Source organism: Habropoda laboriosa, unplaced genomic scaffold (assembly GCF_001263275.1).
Source record: "Habropoda laboriosa isolate 0110345459 unplaced genomic scaffold, ASM126327v1 scaffold186, whole genome shotgun sequence".
NCBI classification, from domain to species: Eukaryota; Metazoa; Arthropoda; class Insecta; order Hymenoptera; family Apidae; genus Habropoda; species Habropoda laboriosa.
The window spans coordinates 3,066,827-3,087,843 of NW_017100427.1; the positions used below are offsets into that span (position 1 = coordinate 3,066,827).

Consider the following 21,017-nt stretch of genomic DNA (forward strand, 5'->3'; position numbering starts at 1 on the left):
CGAGATACTCGAATGAAAATTCATCTCAATTTAGTATGCATTACAAACATAACAATCTCTAAACAAATCACAACTTCTTAAAAAAATAATTCTGTCACGAAAGGGTTAAGCAAACCAGAAGGCCAGCGACACTATCTAATCAAAGGAAACAATCAAACTTCCATATATCTACTTTGTCACCAGTTTGTGCTCATTCTAAACGATTGCTCCAAAGAGACAAACCACTGAATATACAACTGTCTCACCTAACGACACAACGAAAATCGTTCTCCAATTACGTTAATTTAATTAGAAGCTTCGTTCGAATGGGAACAAATACTGCGAACGTGGTAGTTATGCAGGAACGTCGAACCATCGATCAAACTACGTTATTAAATTACGTTCTCGTGCAAAGAAGCACAGGGAGTTGTTTAAAGCGCTTCCTTTTTTTTCTTTCTTTCACGGCGGTTCATCGACGTCGGTGGTTCACCGCTGAAAAGGAGAACGGCAGAGTCCGGGGCTATCGATCACACGCGTCGATCGGTCGTTACGTGAATTGTTCCATCGGTCGCGGGAGAAATTGCGGTGATCTCGTTCGCGTGTATTTTTCATCGGAACGACCGCGTGCACGACATTAATGGGTTTGCGCGTTCAACGCGTCGATGCTTATCGATCGTGAAGCGCGTGTAAGAGCGCGTTAATTTCAAAGACGTTCTACTTTAACGCGTCGCACCGCGCCGCGTAATAACGCGTTCAAACGGCTCTATTTCCATCGTCGAGCACGACAATGGTTCGCGGCGATTTTCGAGGGAAATTGCCGCGCCGCTCTTTTTTTTCTATTTCTTTTCTTCCCATGATTGCGTATCACGGCGAATTCTTTCGCGTCTCGTACACCGTAATACTAGTAATAGAACGAAAATTCTTTTTATCTTTCGGAATTTTTAATCTTTCGACTGCTGCGAGCGTTCGAATGGCCGCGTAACGGCGAGTCGCGGAATCGGTGATTCTGTGATGTAACAGACTGCTCGAAATTTTTTAGTTCGTATTATCGTAGATTTGAGAAATTCATATTTTAGTGCAAAGTAAGTTTTGTTTCTTGAACTTTGGAAAAAATTGTTAAACTGTAGTTCAAGTGTGCGTAATTTTCGTAAACCACTGTTCCTTTACTTACATTTTTTTTAAGTGAGACTATAAGATTTTTTAAGTATTTTTTAGTGGAACGAATCTGGACAAATTTAAGAATTTCAAGACCTGAAATTTTGTGGTGGCAATTACACGGGACACTTTGTATGTTTTTTCTTTACCGTTTAAACAGAGAGTGAAAGAATGTAAAAGTAGAACATTCTACAGCCTGTCTATTAAATTAAGTTTCATCCTGCTCATTTCCCATCTTATTTCTTCCCCGCATCGTCTAGAATTTCGATCGCGACTAAGCGCACCCCTTTATCGAGCGAGCCAAACGTTAGTTACTTCGAGCATTAACCCTTAATCACAGTGCATTCAAATCACGAGTAACGCGGAAAGAACGACTTGAAAAATATCTACTGTTTTAATCCTCCAAATTAAAAATACACAATTTTTCCTGTATGCAATAAACGTCGATAACAGCGTTATTTACGTTCCAACGTGAAATATAAAATATATACAGCATCATAATTAACGTCTTGCCTTCTATCGCACAGCGAAAGCGTTGAGTCACGAATGGCTCGATTGATCGGAGAAATTTTCCGTCAAACGAAGAATCCAGCTTCCCATCAGATAGCGGCCGATTCTTTTTTCACCGATGAAAACGAACGTTTCCATCGATAATCCCACTGGTTTCCCTGTTCGCCAAACAAAGCGGACGTTCTATCAATCGAATTTCAAGCTCGTTTGCTTCGAACGGCCATAAAGAAACTGTCGAGATGGTGAAAAGGCACGATCCATCGCGACAGCTTCCTGTTTTTTAATCGATCGACGAGGTGTTCGTTCGCAACTCCTGTCGACGATTCCTCGCGAACTTACGGTCTCGTCTAGGATGCGCGGTACACGCCTCGCGAGGAGGACGAGATGTCCTTTGGAAATAAAATAAATTGCCGGCTCGAATGGCGGCAAACGAAGTAGCTTGCATCGATGCTCATTAATCGAACGAACCAACGGCTGATTGGCCTCTGATTTAATTACTTGGCTACCTGTGATCCGTGAATCTCCAGCCTATAGGCCGTGGCCACGTAATGGGGTTATCAGCGAGATTATTATTGTTGTTTACTGCTAACAAGCTCCGTTCATGGCAACCGTTTCAAAACGCAACGGCCTGGCAGAGAATTCCTGCCGGGGTGTAACGCAATTAACAAATTGCCTGTCCGGGATTATCTTGAATCGTCTGTGCAACGGGTGACTTGCTTCCTGCTAAACGTTTATCGGATGGAATTTCAATACCTCCCTACGTTGCGATTCTTTTTTTTTTTTAAGTCAAGAGGGAATGAAAATGCTGCTTTCAGCGATAACTGTAACAAGACACCGGTATTTGGGATAATATTCCGGCACACTCAATTTTTTCTGATCATATTTACGTGGGAATGAGGATCTAGTGTGAATTTTTGTAACGACTAAATGAGTTTCGAGATTAGAGTGCTAAAAAGTGTACAAAATATTCTGCTGCTTTTGGAATAAATTTTGGGGGATGATTCTGGAAGCCAAAATAAAAAGAAAATGAAGAATAAAAAAGTTGCGTTCGAGGCTTCGTTCTTTATTTATTAATATTTGAAGATATCCCTGTGGCCAAGCAATATTGCATAATACATTACACCACATCTATCACATTTGTTTGGCACAATCTAAGACAGAACTGTACGAGCAGTATTTCACAATTTTCGTTTGATACGTCAGTGAACTCCGACTTAGCCACAAATTACAAAGAACAACGACAGTACGAATGGAAGATAGAATTGGCTAAGAAGTTGCTCGCCCCTTTGTCGTCGTATTTCAGCAAGGAATTTACCGCTGTTTAGACGGAAGACTGCGATAGCAAAGATTTATTATCGTCGCCGGAAGAACTTAGCGTAGCACTACCCCCGTTCCCGGTAGTAAAACGCTTCATTACACCGGGTGTTTTGTAATACCGTGGAACTCCAAGGTAGAGATAGAGCAATTGGATGACACCGTTGACGCGCATAAAGCATCCGTGTGCATTATCGCTCACGCGCCGCGCCTGTGTGTATCAGATAGCCGAACGTTAGCCGACAATTTCCGCAACCTCGAATAAACGTTTTACGTCGGTTTTTCGCGATCTCGGGCTTCTACGGTCGGGAGAATTTCTACGGCTGTAAAGTCCCTAAATCTACCTCTGCCCGAGCATTTCTAGGGCTGTGCGGTCCCTAAATCTACTTACACCCGCCCACTACTAGGGTTGCACGATCCCTAAATCTAAGTGCTCAAGTGGCACGCAAGTGCCGCGATATCGCCTGCCAGCCGCAAAATTTATCCCAAGCCGAGGCACGATTGCAATCTTCCTGCAGCTCGCCACTTCGAAAATATTCGGCCGTTCCATAAGTAACGTCGGTGTTTCTATTTTTCTTCGACAATTTATTTGCAATTACGAGTCACGGGTGCACGTACCCTCCCTCATTTTTCGATATGAAGAGAATTTTTTAATTCTTTCTTAAAGAAAAGTTGCTTTTTAAAAAGTACGATTTCTCAAAGGTTCACCCATGCGAATTTTGTTTTCGTATTACTATTAGAACTTCATCGACAGCCTGTTATAATCTGAAAAGAAAACTAAAGAAAAGAAAACGATAATTCCAGTGTATTCAGAGATAAAAATTCGAGTAACACGGTACAAATAACGCAATCCAAGTCAAGAAGCAGAAAGCATCGAGACTGTCGCGACGACCTGATAAAAAAATCTCGCAACAGTGGCGGAAGATGAAGCGTAGCCCATCGAGCGTACGCTGCGGCGGGCGGAGCTCGGCGGGAAGAAGCAGATGATATCACGTCTAAGCCGTTTGTTATATCAGACGAATATTTCCTGTTTGCGTGGCGCGAGCATCTTCGCGACGAGCAAGATTTGCCACGGTTGTCTCCTCCGCGTCTGCATTCTCGTGTTCTATAGATCACCGGCCGCTCTCATCCGGCGTGCGCTCGCTTCCGGGCCAGTCCTTTACATCCTCGTGGAATCTCGCAATCGCGAATTCCTGCACGAATGTAAACGGCTGTTGGAACAGCTTTACGAATTGTTTCGGACCTTCCCTTCTTCTTCGACCTCCTGTGTAAGTCTTTCCTTCTTACATCCTATTTTTATTACGTTCCTCGCCTTTTCACCCCGTTTAATCTACGTCTATTCATCTTCCTTTTTAATATTCCTCTTCTCACACCACGTTCTACTTGTTTTCCTTCCTTTTACTTCAGCTTCCTCTAATTTGCATTATTTTCTTGCTCGTTGTTTCATCGTTCGTTTCAACCCTCCGCTATTTTTCATCTCAGTTTGTTCTCCTTCTTATTAGCCATCCCTCCTCCTTTCTTATTTCCCTTTACGTTTCCACGCTGTTTCGTTTCACCGTATTTTCCACCGTTGTTTCCCCACTTCTTTCAACATTTTCAGTTTCAATTTTACAGCCCCTACTTTTTCGTTTATTACGACGTGTCCTTTGTTATCCACCTTTCTTTCCCCCTACCCTCTTCCAACAATCTCTCTTAGTTTGCCCCCGTATTTCTACTGTTTTATTACGTTTATCCCCGTTCTACTCACCCCTTTTCCTCATCCGAGCGGCATTACAATCTCCTTGCCGCTCTCACCTGCTCTTCCCACTTCTTATCTGCGTTACTTCGACCCCCTCTCCCACCTCCGACGAGGAAGTACACTGGCTCAAACCCTCATCTTCCTACCTCCTCCTCTTCCATCTTCATTTCTGCAGAAGAGATTCAAGACTCCGGCTCGCAGGTTGAAACTGGGGCGGCGTACACGCGCCGCGGAAACTCCACATTTGTTTTCGTTTCCCGGGGCCAACGTTTCTGCGGAAAATAAGAGTCGCGAGAGGGCGAGGCGCTCTGGAAGCCTCCACTTCCGTGTTCGCGTCGAAATTTTGACTAATGGACCAAGTTAATTCGATCGAAGATCTGTGTTCGTATATCCTTTTCTTTTTTTTTTCTTCTTTTTGACTGAGTGAAGTATTTGCAATCTTATCAGAATTAAGAATAACAAGAAATTGTTTGATAACGCAGATTTCTGGTTATCGATGTTTGCTCGTTGTTCAAAGACACTCGTAATTTATAGATTAACACGTAACTAGCGAGTTTTGTATTTTTTACAACGAGATGGAATATTTACGATCGTGGTATTATTTGTATTATTAAAAGTAAAAATTATTCATCGTTGAATAGCGCACATTTCCCCCCGCGTTCTTACGCAGTTATTTACGTTATCCAGGATTCTATCGTACAACGGTATGCATTCGCTGAAATTATTTAAAAACTGTCCGTAGCATCGGTGAAGAGTCGAACGTGGATTGTGCGTGATGCGAAGTGAGACAGAGCCAGAATTAAATGAAAAAAATTAAATCTGACCCTTTGAAACCATTTAAATTACGTACAAAAATTTTCTCCGAACAATACGTGTATCTAGAGAAGACATATTTAGGTGACCCACCCTGTATAATACTTTTGCATTCGAAATAATTTTTTTTAGGAAGTTGACGCAAATTGTCAAAAAATTCTATGGCATATTTTTCACAAAGAATCACCTTCTTGCACCACGATTTACCAGACACCCTGTACAGCAAATAGACGAGGAAACAGAGAGAGTAGAACCGAGCGTGTAACGACACGATGCACAATCGCGTTTAATTAAACGAACTTCGCGTTTCGACGTCGCTTTGTGTGTTAACAATGCAAGTATTAATTAATAATCCGAACAAGAAGCGTTGTTTCTGTTTGAATTCGTTGTGGATGACGGGTGTTTCGACGCGGGATCAAGTTGCGCGAAACAAAGGATCAGGTGTGCGGCAGGGCGTCTCTTTCGAAAGAAAGAGAGGACTCCGACGCGTTCTTTTTCTTTTTAAACCTACGCGCGCCACCCTTAACGAAAAAACCGGAATGCACCCTTTTGTGAGCCGTAATTAATATTCTTCGCAATTATGCTAGCGGCCCGACAAAGCGGGCCTCCGCGACTGACTGATGAATTTACCAAAGGGGGGGTGGAAGAAGGGGGAGGAGGAAGGCAGAAAGGAGGAGCTTTGGGTAACTGCGAAAAGAAAAGCGATAAACAGGAGGCACGTTAATTAATTTGCTAATTAGGAAAAGCCGGAAGTTAACGTCGGTCGACGAGAGTTACAGATCCTGTTACTCCTTGATGGGCGCGCGAGCCGCGTTTACTAGTGAAAGATTGTTCCCTTTTGCAACCTCCCGTCGTGTTTTTAATTTCGCCCTTTAACATCGGTGGAATCGAGTTTTTTTCAATTAATCAAAAGAGTGTTACGAACAATCGGGGTAGACTGAAATTCTTATCGGGTGTAGGAAACTGTTTGATGCTTTTGTTTGGCAAAATTTGAAAATTGGAACGGTCCCCGTTGCTTTTGACGACATTTTTCCATTTTTTTGGAGAAGCGTACGGATTTTAATGCGGCAAGAAATTTGGAGTTTCGATGCAATCACGTCATCGATAAATTTTCAAACATCGCTGATATTATGCTGAATGTGAATTATTTGAATTTTATGTTCTCTACAACCACTGTTACATGTTTGCACCTCTTGACGCATCTATAGAATAAACTTAGCAATAAAAAAATAAGAATGATACAACTCAGGACCTAAAGGGTTAAACAAGTGAATCTCAATCACATCACACCTCAATTCAAAGTAGTTTTAAAAACGATGAAAAATAAGAATGACATAATGTGAGACCCAAAGGGTTAAACAAGCCAATATCAACCATATATCTCAGCAAAACAAAAAACAAAAAAAAACAGCGAATTCTTTCCTACACCTAATAAAACAGAATCGAGACAGGAAAGAAAAATGTTATCATCCCGTCTGTCCAAAATTTCAACGCTCTCTGTATACTATACACACGTGTTAGTGAGCTGACAAAATATCGGTCATCCTATGTAAACGTTGCAACGTTCTACTCGCGATTAATCCTGACCAAATTCGTGGCTAGAGAGAACACGGAGGAACGTGACAGACGGTAAAATGGCGACGTAAATCGCGCGTCTCACCTGAATGACAGTCGCCAGAGGACTTTTGTTGGCCGGATAGTCGAGGCTGTCCCGATGCGCCCAGGCCAGCGGCTCGTAGGTGCTGTGATTGGCCTGAAAAATGGTCCAGTCACCGCCAGGAAGTGGTCCCCAGGCTATTTCCCCGGATCTGGTTAATCGGAGAATAGGGGACGCCGCGTTCAGCTGTGCATCCTGAGGGAGAGGAAAGACCGATCTCATTTTGTCGGCTGCCGGAGAACTTGTCGACGATACGTGAGCCGTTTCCGCGATCCTTTTCTCTCTCTCTCTCTCTCTCTCGGCTTTTTTTACACGGATGTTGAAATCGAAAAGGGGTGTTTCAGTGTAATTCTATTCTGTTACCTGGTACCGTTCGCTGCCACTCTGATTGATTTTATTCGATGTAAGGTGAGATATTTTATGCAACGCGGCGATCGATCGCGAGGTAGATAACGGTGTAAAAATATTTCACGGGTTTTGTAGGATTTTTGTAGGTGTTCTGTAGTTTAGGAGATTCCGTGCAGTAGATCTGTCAAGTTACTCAGTAGGATATTTAATATTTTAGAGGAACTGTTTTACTTTGCTTCGAAGCTCTTCTAAAATTCTTAACCCTTTCGCTAAGGCACATTTGCAGTGCTCGTTGTAAGTGTTAACATTCTGAATTAGACTTGAAATCATGTTAAGAATAGTCTCGAGTATTTAATAATGAAATTTAAAATCCATTTTTGAAAATTTATAAGATAAAGGAATTAAGGACGTACAATTTTCACGATAAGTAGACTAAGTCAACGCTGTCAGACAGGTATACCGTAATCTGAGTAACGTCGATTTTTCGGACAGATATTTGGTGTCTACAGAGAGAGCGTTTCTCATTTTATCATGAGAAGCTATCTTCAAACTAGACAGAAAATTGACATGTATAAAAGAAAGACGACTCGAAGCAGTCTGTATCGAGTGTCCTTTCTTTGACATCGATTCAAAAGCAATCCATTGCCTTCTGAAGTAATTCCTCTGTACTTGCACAACATCTACTGCATATTTCATGAACCAGCCAATGTATACGATTCTTTAAATCTAGAAGAGTTAACCATTACTCCGTAACAATCACTTACACGTTCCAATACTTGACAAATCCAGAGATACATATACAGTCTCGGCCAAAAGTTTCAGGCACCTTTGTCATTACAGCTTATTGCAAAAATTCCTTCATCGTCCTTTGCCGGCTAGGTCAAAGGAAGCTCAATCCTTTCGTCGCCAAATTCTTTTTTTCAAGAATTTCTTTTTTAATCTATCGATCGTTGCGTTTGTAACGAATATCATGTAGAAATCAATTTTTCCTCGAGTACTCAAGTGGAACACAGCGTCCCATTGGTCACGAAAGGGTTAAAAGAATCGACAAAGTTTACCGTGGGTTCTACAGTCCACATTTTCTATCTCTTTTTAAAAGCCACAGTCTGCTGCTAAAAAAGAGTGAACTGAGATCAACGCAAGTTAATTCTTTTTTTTTTTTCAAATATGGTCAAAGTCAGAAGAAAATTGCCGTGATTGTCAAATATTAGGCAAAGGATAGCCCAAGGAAAAAAATAATACCTCCATTTCCTCCCGATACAAAAATATTTCCAAATAATTCACATTTCATGGTGTGTCTAATGCTTTTGGCCGAGGCTGTATATTTCCCCATATACTTTCAAGAGAACGAAGAAAGCCGAAGAACATAGAGACACGCGGATTTAATCGCGATTCAAGTCAATCGCTCGTCGATCGAGGAACGCTGGAAGAAAATGGGTGGAGAAATCGCGTGGCATTACCGGTGGTAATCTCAGCATGCAGACACGCGCGATTTCACGGCGCATGCAAATTGATTCGAGCGTGGCAAACCTTTTCCGTGAACCGCCGCGCCGCGTTTAAAGCGGCGTTTGTCGTATTGCGGCTCGCCCGGTAACGTTTTCCAAGGATCGATGCTTTTATTACGCCGTTTCGACGGCCTTTCTTTCCAAGCTTCCTGCCAGGCGTTGCAATTTTTCTACGAAATAAAGTCGGGCCGTTTCGTCACGGCAACGGAGATTGCCAATCCGAGACGCCTCGCGCGGATCCACTCGTCTCCTCTCCGTACCGAAACGTTATCGAGTGCCGCGACAAAATTTATTTTCCCTCGAACAATAAAAACTAGGGACACCTCGTGGCCTCCGTGGACGCGTTCCATCCCGGGGAATCGCTTCCTCGGGATCTGATCGTCAGATCGATCGGTTGTCTCGTTTTCAATCACCTGTGCTACCTTCTTTCAGCCTTTCCGGCGTGTTTACAATTTCTCTTTTCTTTCGGTTCTCTTGGAAAATCGCGGTGTACTACTTTTTGCGAGGGAAACGAGGAATTAACCGTTTTAACAAGCTCTGTCTCGTGAAACAAAATAACTCTGTGTCTAGCTCGTCGTTATTTTGTTAATTAAATGGGCCCATTCGAACAATTAAGGTGAAGTGGAATAGTAACTTCTTATGTAGAAAAATTGAAACATTATTTTTTAAGGAAACTTTGTTAGAAATTTTCAATTAGGAACCGTACGTAGAACTTAGGGTGAGAAATGGTCCACTTCAGAATTGACAAATTCTTCTCAGAAATGATTTTTTTAAAAACAGAACTTGCCTTTGTAATGTTAGCTGACTTGTTATCTTGTCTGTGCACAGCGAACGGTTAATTATGCAACTGTGAGTGCATCGTTTTCCATGCTCGATTTATTTTACAACTAACCTTCAGTCTAAGATTAGTATGCACGAAGAGAGGAAAGCCCTTTAATTGCGCGCCGACCAGGCTTTCCTCGCCGGAAGGCGCGAATCCCACGATGCCGACCGAATATTCTCTGCAATATTTGTCCAGCAATTCGCGATTCCACTTGTCCATCTGCAGGTACTTGTTCAGGTTCTCGAAGATCAGAACACCGTACCGACCTTTGTCCAAATTCGTCAGCACGGGCAGCGACTTGCCGGCCACTTCTATTTTGTACCTGCAACAACAAACCGAAATTGTTAGATTTTCTTACAAAATAAATGTAAACGAACATTTTCATCAAAGTTTCACTAATATCGATGATAATCACTTCAGAACATTCCCTCGCTATTCTATTATCTTCATTTCTTATTTTTTGCAAAATAAACGTGGACGATTGGCGATAAAAAATTTTTGTTTAGGTACTACCATATACCAACGTTTCATCAATATCGATGATTATCACTTCTATTATCCTAATCTCTCTGATCACTTTCCCCCATAAAGAACGATAAATTTAAATACGAAAAATTCGCTGCACACAATGTTGACGAATTGATAACTAACTCGACCACGAGATAAAATTACAAAAATTCACCTGGGAACCTCAGGTGAATCGATGCAAAGGAGGAAAAAAAATCGCAAAGCTTTTACGCGTAACATCCGCGTGTCAACGATTCCCAAAGGTTCCTCCGGCACAGGATCACGAAGCGACGAGACCGGAATCCTCGTCTTAAACTTCTTCCAGCGACGGTTCTTATTCCCTCCGCGAGATTATTCAATAAAGCAAGGATCGCTCAGAGTTAACGTGTTCCTCGGAACGGAATAAACGTTCCCTTTTCCTCCGCTCCTTGTCTCACCCTCCCTCTACCTCCTGCACCCACAAGTTTCACCGTCGCCAAGGGTAAACTGTTTCGCGGCGAATATTTAGACGTGCTCGTCGATTCTCGGGGCAACGTACCGCCTCCGATGCTTGTTACGACAATTTCAATCCGCCCTGTCGCGCGGCTATCGGTTATTTAAAACAGGGACGCGGTAATAAATACAAGGGAGAGAGAGAGAAAAAAAAATGGAATATCGATGGAAAGAAGCGGCACACAGCGCACAGCCAGTCAAGCCAAGCCAGCCCCGGTCGTTATTGTTAAACGATAAAACAAGGACATTTTTATCGAAATCCCATTTACGCGGCATCTGAAACGTTTCGAGAATAATAAAGCAATTACACGTATAATGTACCTTCGCGTTTTCGCTGCGGTTCTCTCTCTCTTTCTCTCTCTACGTATTCTCGATCCTTTTTCCTTCGTCGCCTCTTGTTCGTATCCTCTTTCTCGTTCTTCGATTTTTAATAACGTTCCAATTCGCTTCGTCGGAACTCTGTTCGACCACACGAACGCTCATGGAATATCAGGATTTTTATCCGAGCGCGCATGCTTTTTATTCGCTCCGTCGCTCGATAAAATGACTTTACCGTTGAAATAAACCGACGAACTCCGGTCCGATCGGTCGGTAGGATTTTCCAGAAGGGTGTCTCGCCCAAGAATTCGTGGGAGAATTTTTCGAATTTATCGATAGTCTACCCGCCACGCACGAAAACGGGAAACTATCATCCGCGCCGATGATAAACTGCAGAATTATACGGTGTGGTCTGTATAATAGTGGTATAATAGCGTAGTAAAACGTTGTTTTATTGTTCGATTATCGGATTAGAATCAGACACAAGAATACCGTAGACCACCCACATGCTTCAATTAGTATCTCTACCTGTACATCATTCCGATGCACTCTTAATTAAGCAATGAACCCCTTATTAAACTACGGAACGGGGAAATCGGGTTGTTATCTATAATAACATCGATTCCATCGGTGTATACTGTGTTGCCTAAGTATTGTATTTGTATTACAGCGTATTAATCATGTTTATTGTCAAATAAGGCCCACCGGAGTCCTCGAGGTACAAATTTAACATCTCCACTCACTTTTTAAATTTCACATATTCGCAAATTTTCAATTCTTCCCAGCTTCACGCTAAAAGACCGCAACTCATTTTAAAAAATTTCATCACTAAAATTCCCAGAGAAGTTTAACCCTTCCACTGCGTCAGATTTCACTGTAGATCTCCAATCGCATCGTTTCAAAATTCATTTTACCGAATTAAAGTGGGAGTGCACCGAGGACAAAAATGAAGGATGAAATTACAGCGAAAGTGCGCCTAAAAGCGCCAAAAGCCTCGGTACAGCAGCGAAAGGGTTAAGAATATTTTTCTTTAAATCCAGAGTAACCAGTAACCGAGTAATGTACAACAATATTCCAAACAATCATCGTCTGACCCTCGGACACCACTCGTTTCATCGTAAATCCCGAAAGCAAATGAATCTCACGAATAAAAGATCCGAGAAAGCCACGAATCGGTAGATACTTGCGAGCGGTAGTGTACAATCTCCTCGAACCTCCTACTCCTTCCACCGATACGCATTAACTTTATCGCTTCGCGGCGGTTCGGAGCGTTTTCTCCGCGGGCAATTAGCGCGTCGACGGAGCAAGCCAGCGTTGGGGCGTTTTACAGGGGAACACCGTGGAGGTGGAGGAGAGAGACTGGTGGTTCTCGCGGAACACGTCGTAATTCCAGGCGAACGGATAAGCGGGCGGACAGGTCCGCTGTGACTATCAACAGTTTACGGTGGCGCGCGTGTTCGCGTGTCACGATGGAAAATTGCAGTTAACTAATGAATGAATGCCGGATAATTCAGCGGAGTAATCGGTTCGATAATTGGCAACCGCCCATTAACGACGGCCCGGCAATTTACCGAGCTAACGAACTGTCATAACGAACTCCGACGTGGCTCTTTTGTTCTTGGCCGGCAATTGCCGCGCCAGCCAATTGCCAGAGCGTATGCTTGAAACGCGTGCACCACCACCATCGCCGCGCCGGCCAAAAGGATCTCTCCAATAGTCAAGGGAGAGATTTCAAAGGTATCGATCGATCCCGGTTACACCCTTTCTCGTTTTCTATGCTTGACGAAGAAAGAGAAAAAAAAGGACGTCTCCGGCCGCAATTAGGGATGTTTCGCCACACGTCTCTCGGCCCACCCTCGGAGCACACCCATCCGTCAAGATTATGTCCTTCGATAGTTTCTACTTGTCGTGTCGAGCCGAGTGGAATAATTGCTTCGACCCTTTCAGCTTCGTTCAGATACGCCGAGTATGTCGCCTGATTGGCACTTGCGGCGTGCGGGAACAAGTTTCTGGCTCTCCTCCTGCGTTATACTGGGTGTACACATTATTAGTTCGCAGAGGTTTTCTTATAAATTCGAGAGAATCGTGTTTTAATATTTTTTTGCAGGCAATACTGCGATTTTTACAGTTCTCACGTCTTACTTTTTTTAAGAATTGACGATGATTTAGTATTTGGAGCTTTTACAAAAGTAAAAAGCTCACTAGAGTGAATTATTTAGTACTTAAGGGGAGGAGAAAATGGAGGTACAAGTGTAAAGAAATCTCGATTAATTTAAACGCGAATTGAATTTTGCAAGGTCTTGCATTGGCTCGTTCAAAAAAGGAACGCTTGAATTTTTTTCAAATCAACGAAGCAGTTCGGCCTCTTTCGTAGTCGTTTTTAAAATATCAATTCCTCGGGAAACAGTCTTTTTAATCAAAGTTTCCATTACGATTTTTCATCAGATGCTCGTTTCTCGTTTCTTTCTGTTTTTTTTTTTTTTTTTTTTTTTTTTTTTTATTTTTTTTTTTTTTTGTACAGATATCGATTTATTGCACGGTGATTATAATACATACGTGTCATTTCGCCGTACGGTGCAAAATGACAAACGACAGAGAACACCGAATTGCGTTATTTATGCATTTTCGAGAATTAATTTTGGCGTTCTTATCTGGAAAATTTTGCTCGACGCATTTCCGCTTTTTGTAGTATCTGCAGAGTACAATGCTATTCGATTTAATGAAATTTATTTCCCTCTTAACTCTTCATAATATTCCACAATTTATACGCACTGAATCGACATTATTCAGTTATCCGGCCTTTCTTCCCCCCCCCCCCCCTTTTTTTACATTTTCACCATGCAAATAACGTATCGTAATGCAAATGATTAAATCCAGCCTCATTATTCACCGGATCTCCAGCGTTATTTTATACATTACCCGGAATTATCGTAATAATAATTGAACGCATTATCAATTAACCGCCGAGGCAAAAAGGGGGAAAACTAAACTCCCGTCTTAATCGTTAAAATACCAACTTAAACGATAATCTCTCTCTCGAATGGAAACCTTTCAATTAAAGACACGAGTCAAATTAACTCTTCTTGTTCGTCGCGTTTCATCGTGATTATAATTTAAACCTGTCCCGTTCTCCCCCCTCCGTCGGTCGTGTAAGGAAATTATTCCCGTTATTACCTGTAAATATTTAACCGCGCGAATTAATGCGTTCCGCATGTATTAAAACCGCCATTTCTCGAGCCCGGCGATACTAACGTTTTTCATTTTCCGGTCGAAACGCATTAATACGTCCGATACGCTCGACAACTTTCGAATGGAAACGGACTTTATTCGAGTTTCTCTGGTCTGTTTCTCGTTAACCGGAACCCCGAACTAGGATCTAAGAGATCTAACTTTAATTGACAAATTTCATTGTAAGTAACTCGAGCAATTCAATTTCCAAAAGTTTCTCTGCTAACTTTCACGTCACCGTATAGCTTCCGGGAAATACCAACCAAGACAATACACTCGCCTCTAATTTTTTCATCGCCTTATAAACTTTCGAAAGTGAAAAATAGCGAAGAGAGAGAGAGAGAGAGAAGTTGAACGTGATTCGTTCGTAATATGTCACCGTATTTCCATTCAAATTTAGTTTGCGTTAACATAGAAATAAAAATGTTTTCTTCTCGAAACGAAATTTTTGATTTTCCATAGTTTCACTGAAAAAGTGTACGGATCGATCTTATGAAAAGATGCGGGGTGTTCGAAGGGTTAATAATATCGACGATAATACCGAAGCTCGAATTTCCAAATATCCAAAAAATTTATCGACGAATTCTACGATCTCAATATCGGTCCTTCGACACAGCACAAATTGAAACACCTCGAAATCATAAAACAGTGAACCTACGAGACGTCAAATGGACCTAACCTTCCATCGCTCAAGCTCGTTGATCTAATTACACGAGGCGACACGGTCAAAGCGTTCCACTGTAATAAAAAAGAATTGCCCGACTAAAGGACATTCCTCCCCGTGACATTCAAGCTCGTACGTACTACGGAGAGCAACATCGGGAGGCAATAGTGGCCCGGAGGAGAAATAATTTACCCCTGGGGCGTGTTCCAAAGAAGTCGTACTCGCCTCGTAAATTCAGTCCGACGTGTGCCCACCCCGTCTCTCCCTCTCGCCCACCCACGACCTGTTTCCTCGGAAGCTTGAAAAGCTCGCTCCGCCAACTCGTCCTGGGAAAACAACTTCATAATTTTCGGGGACCTTTCTGATTTGGCATGCCTAAGTTACGGGGGATAACAGCGGGGAGGGAGAGAACGGAAGGAAATTCCTTCAGGCTTTCCAGTTGTCCCAGTTCTTCTTCGAGCCTCTCGATTGTACGTCACCGGTACGAACTTTTTAAATTGATCCTTAGCCTTTGACGTATATATCCCGAGCGTGGTATTATTCCTTCTACAATGTCGCGGGTTTACCGGTGGAACACGCCGAGGCTACATACCGGGTGTCTCAGTTGGTTTCGATCGAACTCGATGAAACTTCGTCAGTGTGTTCTATGGGTATATTTAAGAGGAAAATGTTACATGAACGTAGGTCGTTTGAAGCTTCGTTAGAAAGTTAGAGCAATAATTGTAACGAATGTGTGGTTATGATACAAAATCTCTAGTATCTCTAGTATGTTTGTACGAGCTGTGTTTTAAGATCTGAGGACGTTGAAAGCGCCGAATGTAACTTCCTCCAGCGCCATTTTCGTCTCGTATCATAGCAACCACTCGTATTTGTTTTGTTATAACTTTTTAACGGAGCTTCAGAAGATCTATATTCGTGTAACATTTTTCTCTCACTTATACCCATAGAATACACTGACGAAGTTTCATCGAAACCAACTAGGACACCCTGTATATAGCTTTTTACCAGCTGGAACAGTTAAGTCTCTTAACCATTGAACGTTTAACGTTCTCCTTCGACATTCGTTTCAACATTTCGTCGTATGTTTGCAAAATACCAAAGTTCGTTGGTTTACCACTCTGTCAAACCTCAAACATAAAACTAACAAAATCTCTCCTTCGACGAGACATTCGTTTCAACATTTCGTCGTATGTTTAAACGATGCAAAATACCAAAGTTCGTTGGTTTACCACTCTGTCAAACCTCAAACATAAAACTAACAAAATAATTTTAAATAAAATCCGAATACTTGACCCCGAATGCACCTCGCGAAAAGATCGTCACTGCTATCGTTCCCATTTCCTATTCCGCGTGTAACTCAACGGAAAGACCGTAGAAATCGCGCTACTTTACGACCGACAAACAGATCGAAGAAGTCACGGGGAAAGAATGAGCACGATCGTGCGAGGGGACTCTCGCTTCAAGAGCTAATCCGATTCGCGAGCGATTCGATAGTCGAAGTCTCGCGTTTCCCGCACGCGTCTTGAATTTAAACTGCGAAATTTCAGTCGACAGGCGTTTCCACGTGTTGTTTCTGTCGGGCACTATGAGGGAACCTAGTGTTGTTCCATCGCCACCGAGGGAAAAAGTTTCGAGGCTTCGTCGTTTCCCTCCCTTTAAGCCTTCCCAACCGACGCCGGCGCCGGGAGTTTTCGTTGAAGATTTGTAAGATCCTTCGGGTCCATTGTTCACGCCACGGAATATCGAATTAGCTGAAAAGTTTCAGTCGAATCCCCGCCGGTCTTGTCCGTTTCTCCCCTGGATTTCGACTTAATCGAACAGAAAAAGCTGCTCGTTCCGATTCACCGTGAAATAAGTGGCCGTGATTCGAAATAATTCTGCGGAGAAGAATAGTCGAGATTTCTGTTCGGACTTTATTCTTTCGCAGACTGTAGTTTAACTTCTCGTGGAAATTCCTGTGATTTTTAGCGGCCACCTGAGTTGGCACAGTGTGTAACAGAAATTCTGAGAGGCTGAGATTAATAATTCATCGTGGTCGAATGGAAGAATTAAAAAATGACTTTGAAAGGTAGATAAATCAAACGTTTTTGCAATTATACCTTCCTTTAGTGTGTATTCTATATTAGTAAGGGATTAAAATAAGTCAAGTGTCTGAATATTTTTGTCACAGTAATTGAACATAATTTCCAACTTGACACAGGAAAATGCATTAAACCAACAATACGTATAATTCCAAAATACAATAAATCACATTTCACAACGAAAAAGCATTACCGAATTCTTTCACAATTAAAAAATCAAACTTACACAGTGTCCAAATATTTCTAAAAGCAACTCTATCTCAAGAGCCTAAACTTCTTTCCAAAACCAGCCCCTTCAGTTCTCTCTTGAACATTTAATCTCAACTCCACACCTTTCGCAAACTGTTTTCGCAACTATAAACGGCCCCGGTGCCATTTACTATCGAATAAACGAATAAATAAGCGCAAATAAATTGAAGCGGTGCATAAGTAAAGTAGAACTGGGAAGAAAGTATTTCCAATTAAACTCGCCGCTCGAACGAATCGCGAACCGTCATTTCCGTTCTCAAACAACCATGGTAAACAACGTGACAGGGGAAACACAAGAATCGCGAGAAGAGGAAGAAACATTAATGCAACCGGAGACGCTCGAACCAGAATGAAATTATTACTGTTCGCTCGAAACTCTTCCCTCCCGCTACGGTGCATATTTACCATGCTTTCGTATTAATAACTAGCTGCAGGTGAAAGTAGACAAGTTTGATGCAGTTTCAGCGTAGCGTCGCTAACGAAGTTCCGTGCTTCTCGATCCTCGACCGTCGTCGTCGTCGTCGTCGTCGTCGTCGTGTCTATCTGAACTTTCCGAGAAACGGAAAGGGAAACAATTTGTCCGATAGTTTCGCGAGCATGTTTAACTGGAACATTTTTAACGATTCTCACCCCCTGGTTCTATTTCTTGAATCGAACAGAAGACTACCGAGAAACTTTGTCTTTTTGTACGATCAGATCAAATTGACTTATATAGGAGAGGAAGAAATTGGTGGAATATTTAATTTGGAATTTTTTAGCTTGTTTTTATTGGTTATGTATGATTTTAGTGTTATGCGAGGCTTACGGTTGTAATATGTAGCTTGTATAGCTTGAGGGTAATTGGAAGACCTTCTACACTGGTAATCTAAGTTTGAGATTAATTAAGTTCGTGATGTTTAGCTATAAACACAGCGATGAACTGGAATTGCATTTAGGGTGCTTGTTTAAGGTAGAAAGTAGAAGTTTCTTTTAGAATTTTTCCTCCGATGCCCTTTGATGTATGAATTTTAAGCGACTTAAAGGAGTAGCTTTTCATATAAGATTCTGGTACCAAAATGGCGGCAATGAAGTGTGATGGTTAATCCTTTGTAGACCAGAAATTTTCTAAATTTCATTTGGAGTGTGTGGATATTCTCGACAGAGACTTTTTATTGTGTTAAAAGGATATTTCAATATAATATTAGGCCACCCCGTAAGTTCGTACCGAATTTTATACTGAAACTTAAATTTGATGAAATCGTTTCACGACTTTTTCTCATTTTTTAAAAAATCAAATTTCTTTGGTCTTCCATTCAGATATGTTTCTCTTTCGCGACACAAAAATCGATCGTCTTGACGAAGATAGCGTAATTATGTCTAGGCAAAATTCAAATCAATAACAAAAAGCGCGATATCGCCTCTCGAATGTGATCTTCCGCAAAAGCGTCAACACATGCTGACCCCAGCTCGCAATAGATCTCAAGTAAACACAAAACCGCGACAGATCCATTTTTCTATTACGATATTTCCAACGGTCGAGCGGGAAAATCGTCGCGACTCGAGACGGAACATCTCCCGATCGTGACGCGACGTGTCTTTCTTTCCCCCGGCGGCGATACTCGCGGATTCAGAGTGGCGGCGCTGGAAAATATAAAAAAGTGAGCCGAAGTGCTCGGTTCGCGGAGCGATATCTTCTCGCCATTGTCGTTTTCTCTAAAGCCCGGAGAGGGTTGAAGTGATAGCGGGCGCGAGCGAGAGCGGGGCGAGCGCGACGCAGGCGGAAACAACACACAATGGCCGTGATGAAGAGAAGCGCGCCGGCAGGGGGTTGGAGGGCCAACGAAAACGTACAAGAGGCCGAGCAAGCAGCCGGCGAGAAACAGACGGAGTATCCCGTAAGAGAGTGAAGGAGAATAAGAAGAAAAGGAACGTGTAAAAAGTGACGGGAAACAGAAGGAAAGGGGACGAGAGAGAGGGAGATGCGGTGGGGTATAAAAACAACGGAGATTAGGGGAGGGAAGAAAATTCAGGAAAGCAGAGGGTGAGAAGATTTGGAATAAACGCGGTAAATATCAAAAGGCCGAGCGGAATGTGGTGTGAAATTTTCGATGTTCCTTCCATTCGAATCAGATGTAGCGATTCTCTCTCTTTTTGGATGTTACAGTTTAGATTAATTTGAGATTATTGTTTTTTCGTTATTTTTTTTTTTTTTAATGGAAGATCAAAGAGTTAGATACTCGTGTAATCATTACTTGGTGATAATTACACGTTTCAGAGTAACTGTTTCGTTCGGCTTGAAATCTGTAATTTTCGTATGAACATGAATTACGGAATATGCTATCAGGCAGCAGAAAACATATATCGTATTGATTAAATTTATGGCTGATTAAATTTAATTAAACCCTTTGCGTACGAAGCACCGAGTGCTGTATTGTAATATCGAATATTTGTGCAACGCACAGCCATACCGTTATGCCAACTTTTTTGTTATCGAAACGAAGCTGTGGAAAATAGGCACTTTTCTCAATTATAATATGCAGATTTTGCGACAGTTTTACGGTCGATCCGGTGCTCTGCACTCGAGTATTTAATTATCATTTATCGAATGATACGCATTTATCTTAGAAAATTATTGGAGATAGAAAAAAGTTTCAAATTTTTAAAAAATTTTCCTCTAATTCTAACAGTCTTCGAGATATTAGACTTTGAAAGCAATTTTCACCTCTTCACTGTTCACGATTACCAATAAAAAAAAGCACGTGTCAGTTACTTTTTCTAAATCCACAACACACTAAAATTTCATCAAAATCAACGATTAACTCACTTCTCCTTATTTATTCCACCCGCCTCACGTACCAAAGAATAATCCAGAAACCCGAAAGAAAAAGTCTGGCAACAAGAAACGAGGAACTGTCCACGCAAACGAATAGCCATCGGAGAGTAGCATGGTGGACGAGTGAAGTAAACACGATTTACTCTCAACACTCGGAAAAGAACTTATCATCTGTGGAACGAGGCCGGTGTCTTTCCAAAGAGCGAAAGGAACAGGCCAGACAGAGCAAACGAGTGAACTCCTCGTCAAGAGGATTTAAAGGAAGAGCAACGCGGACCGGAATGAAGAAAGAAGGAAGAGGGGACGGGGAGAATAAGAAAATACGGTTCAAGTCGCGGTGGAATAAAACGGCCGACCCTTTTAAAACTCTGACGTACGAAATCGCGGCGCGGAGTCGCGAACCATTCCTAAGAATTCTATCGTGGAGAACCGTGGTCCGCTTGCCTCCAGCGATCTCGAAGAAGGAATCGATCTGTCAGTCGGCTGGGACGATCGTTTCGACCACGTCATTTTCCGCGGAAACCAAGTTCAATTTCCAACCGGCGGAGAGAATTCGCGGATCATGCCGGTCTCCTCTTTAAATTGGAATCGACTTCGTTTGAAGACGCTCCGGTGCTTTTAAGAGAGACTGGAATAACTGTTTCCGAATGTCTGACGAAGGAAACATTTGTGAGGAACTCTTGTTGATAGTTGAGCTTCTAGTTTTGTGGTTTTATTTAACCCTTTCATTGCTATCGGTGTCTGCAGGCGTTTAGAAAATTTTCTCGTACTGTGATGGTGGCTTAATTTGATATTTAATTTTTTATGCTCTGCGATTTTAATTT

The 21,017-nt window shown here is 42.1% G+C and overlaps 1 protein-coding gene across 1 annotated transcript in view; it reads right to left on the minus strand.

Moving 5' to 3' along the window:
* LOC108575629 (bifunctional heparan sulfate N-deacetylase/N-sulfotransferase) overlaps positions 1-21,017 on the minus strand; it is a 106,605-nt gene that overhangs the window by 6,379 nt on the left and 79,209 nt on the right. The window contains exons 3-4 of the mRNA XM_017938470.1: positions 9,912-10,164; positions 7,170-7,361 (exon numbers count right to left, since the gene is read on the minus strand). Of these exons, the coding sequence (XP_017793959.1) occupies positions 7,170-7,361; positions 9,912-10,164 (445 nt within the window). The remainder of the gene's footprint in view (positions 1-7,169; positions 7,362-9,911; positions 10,165-21,017) is intronic.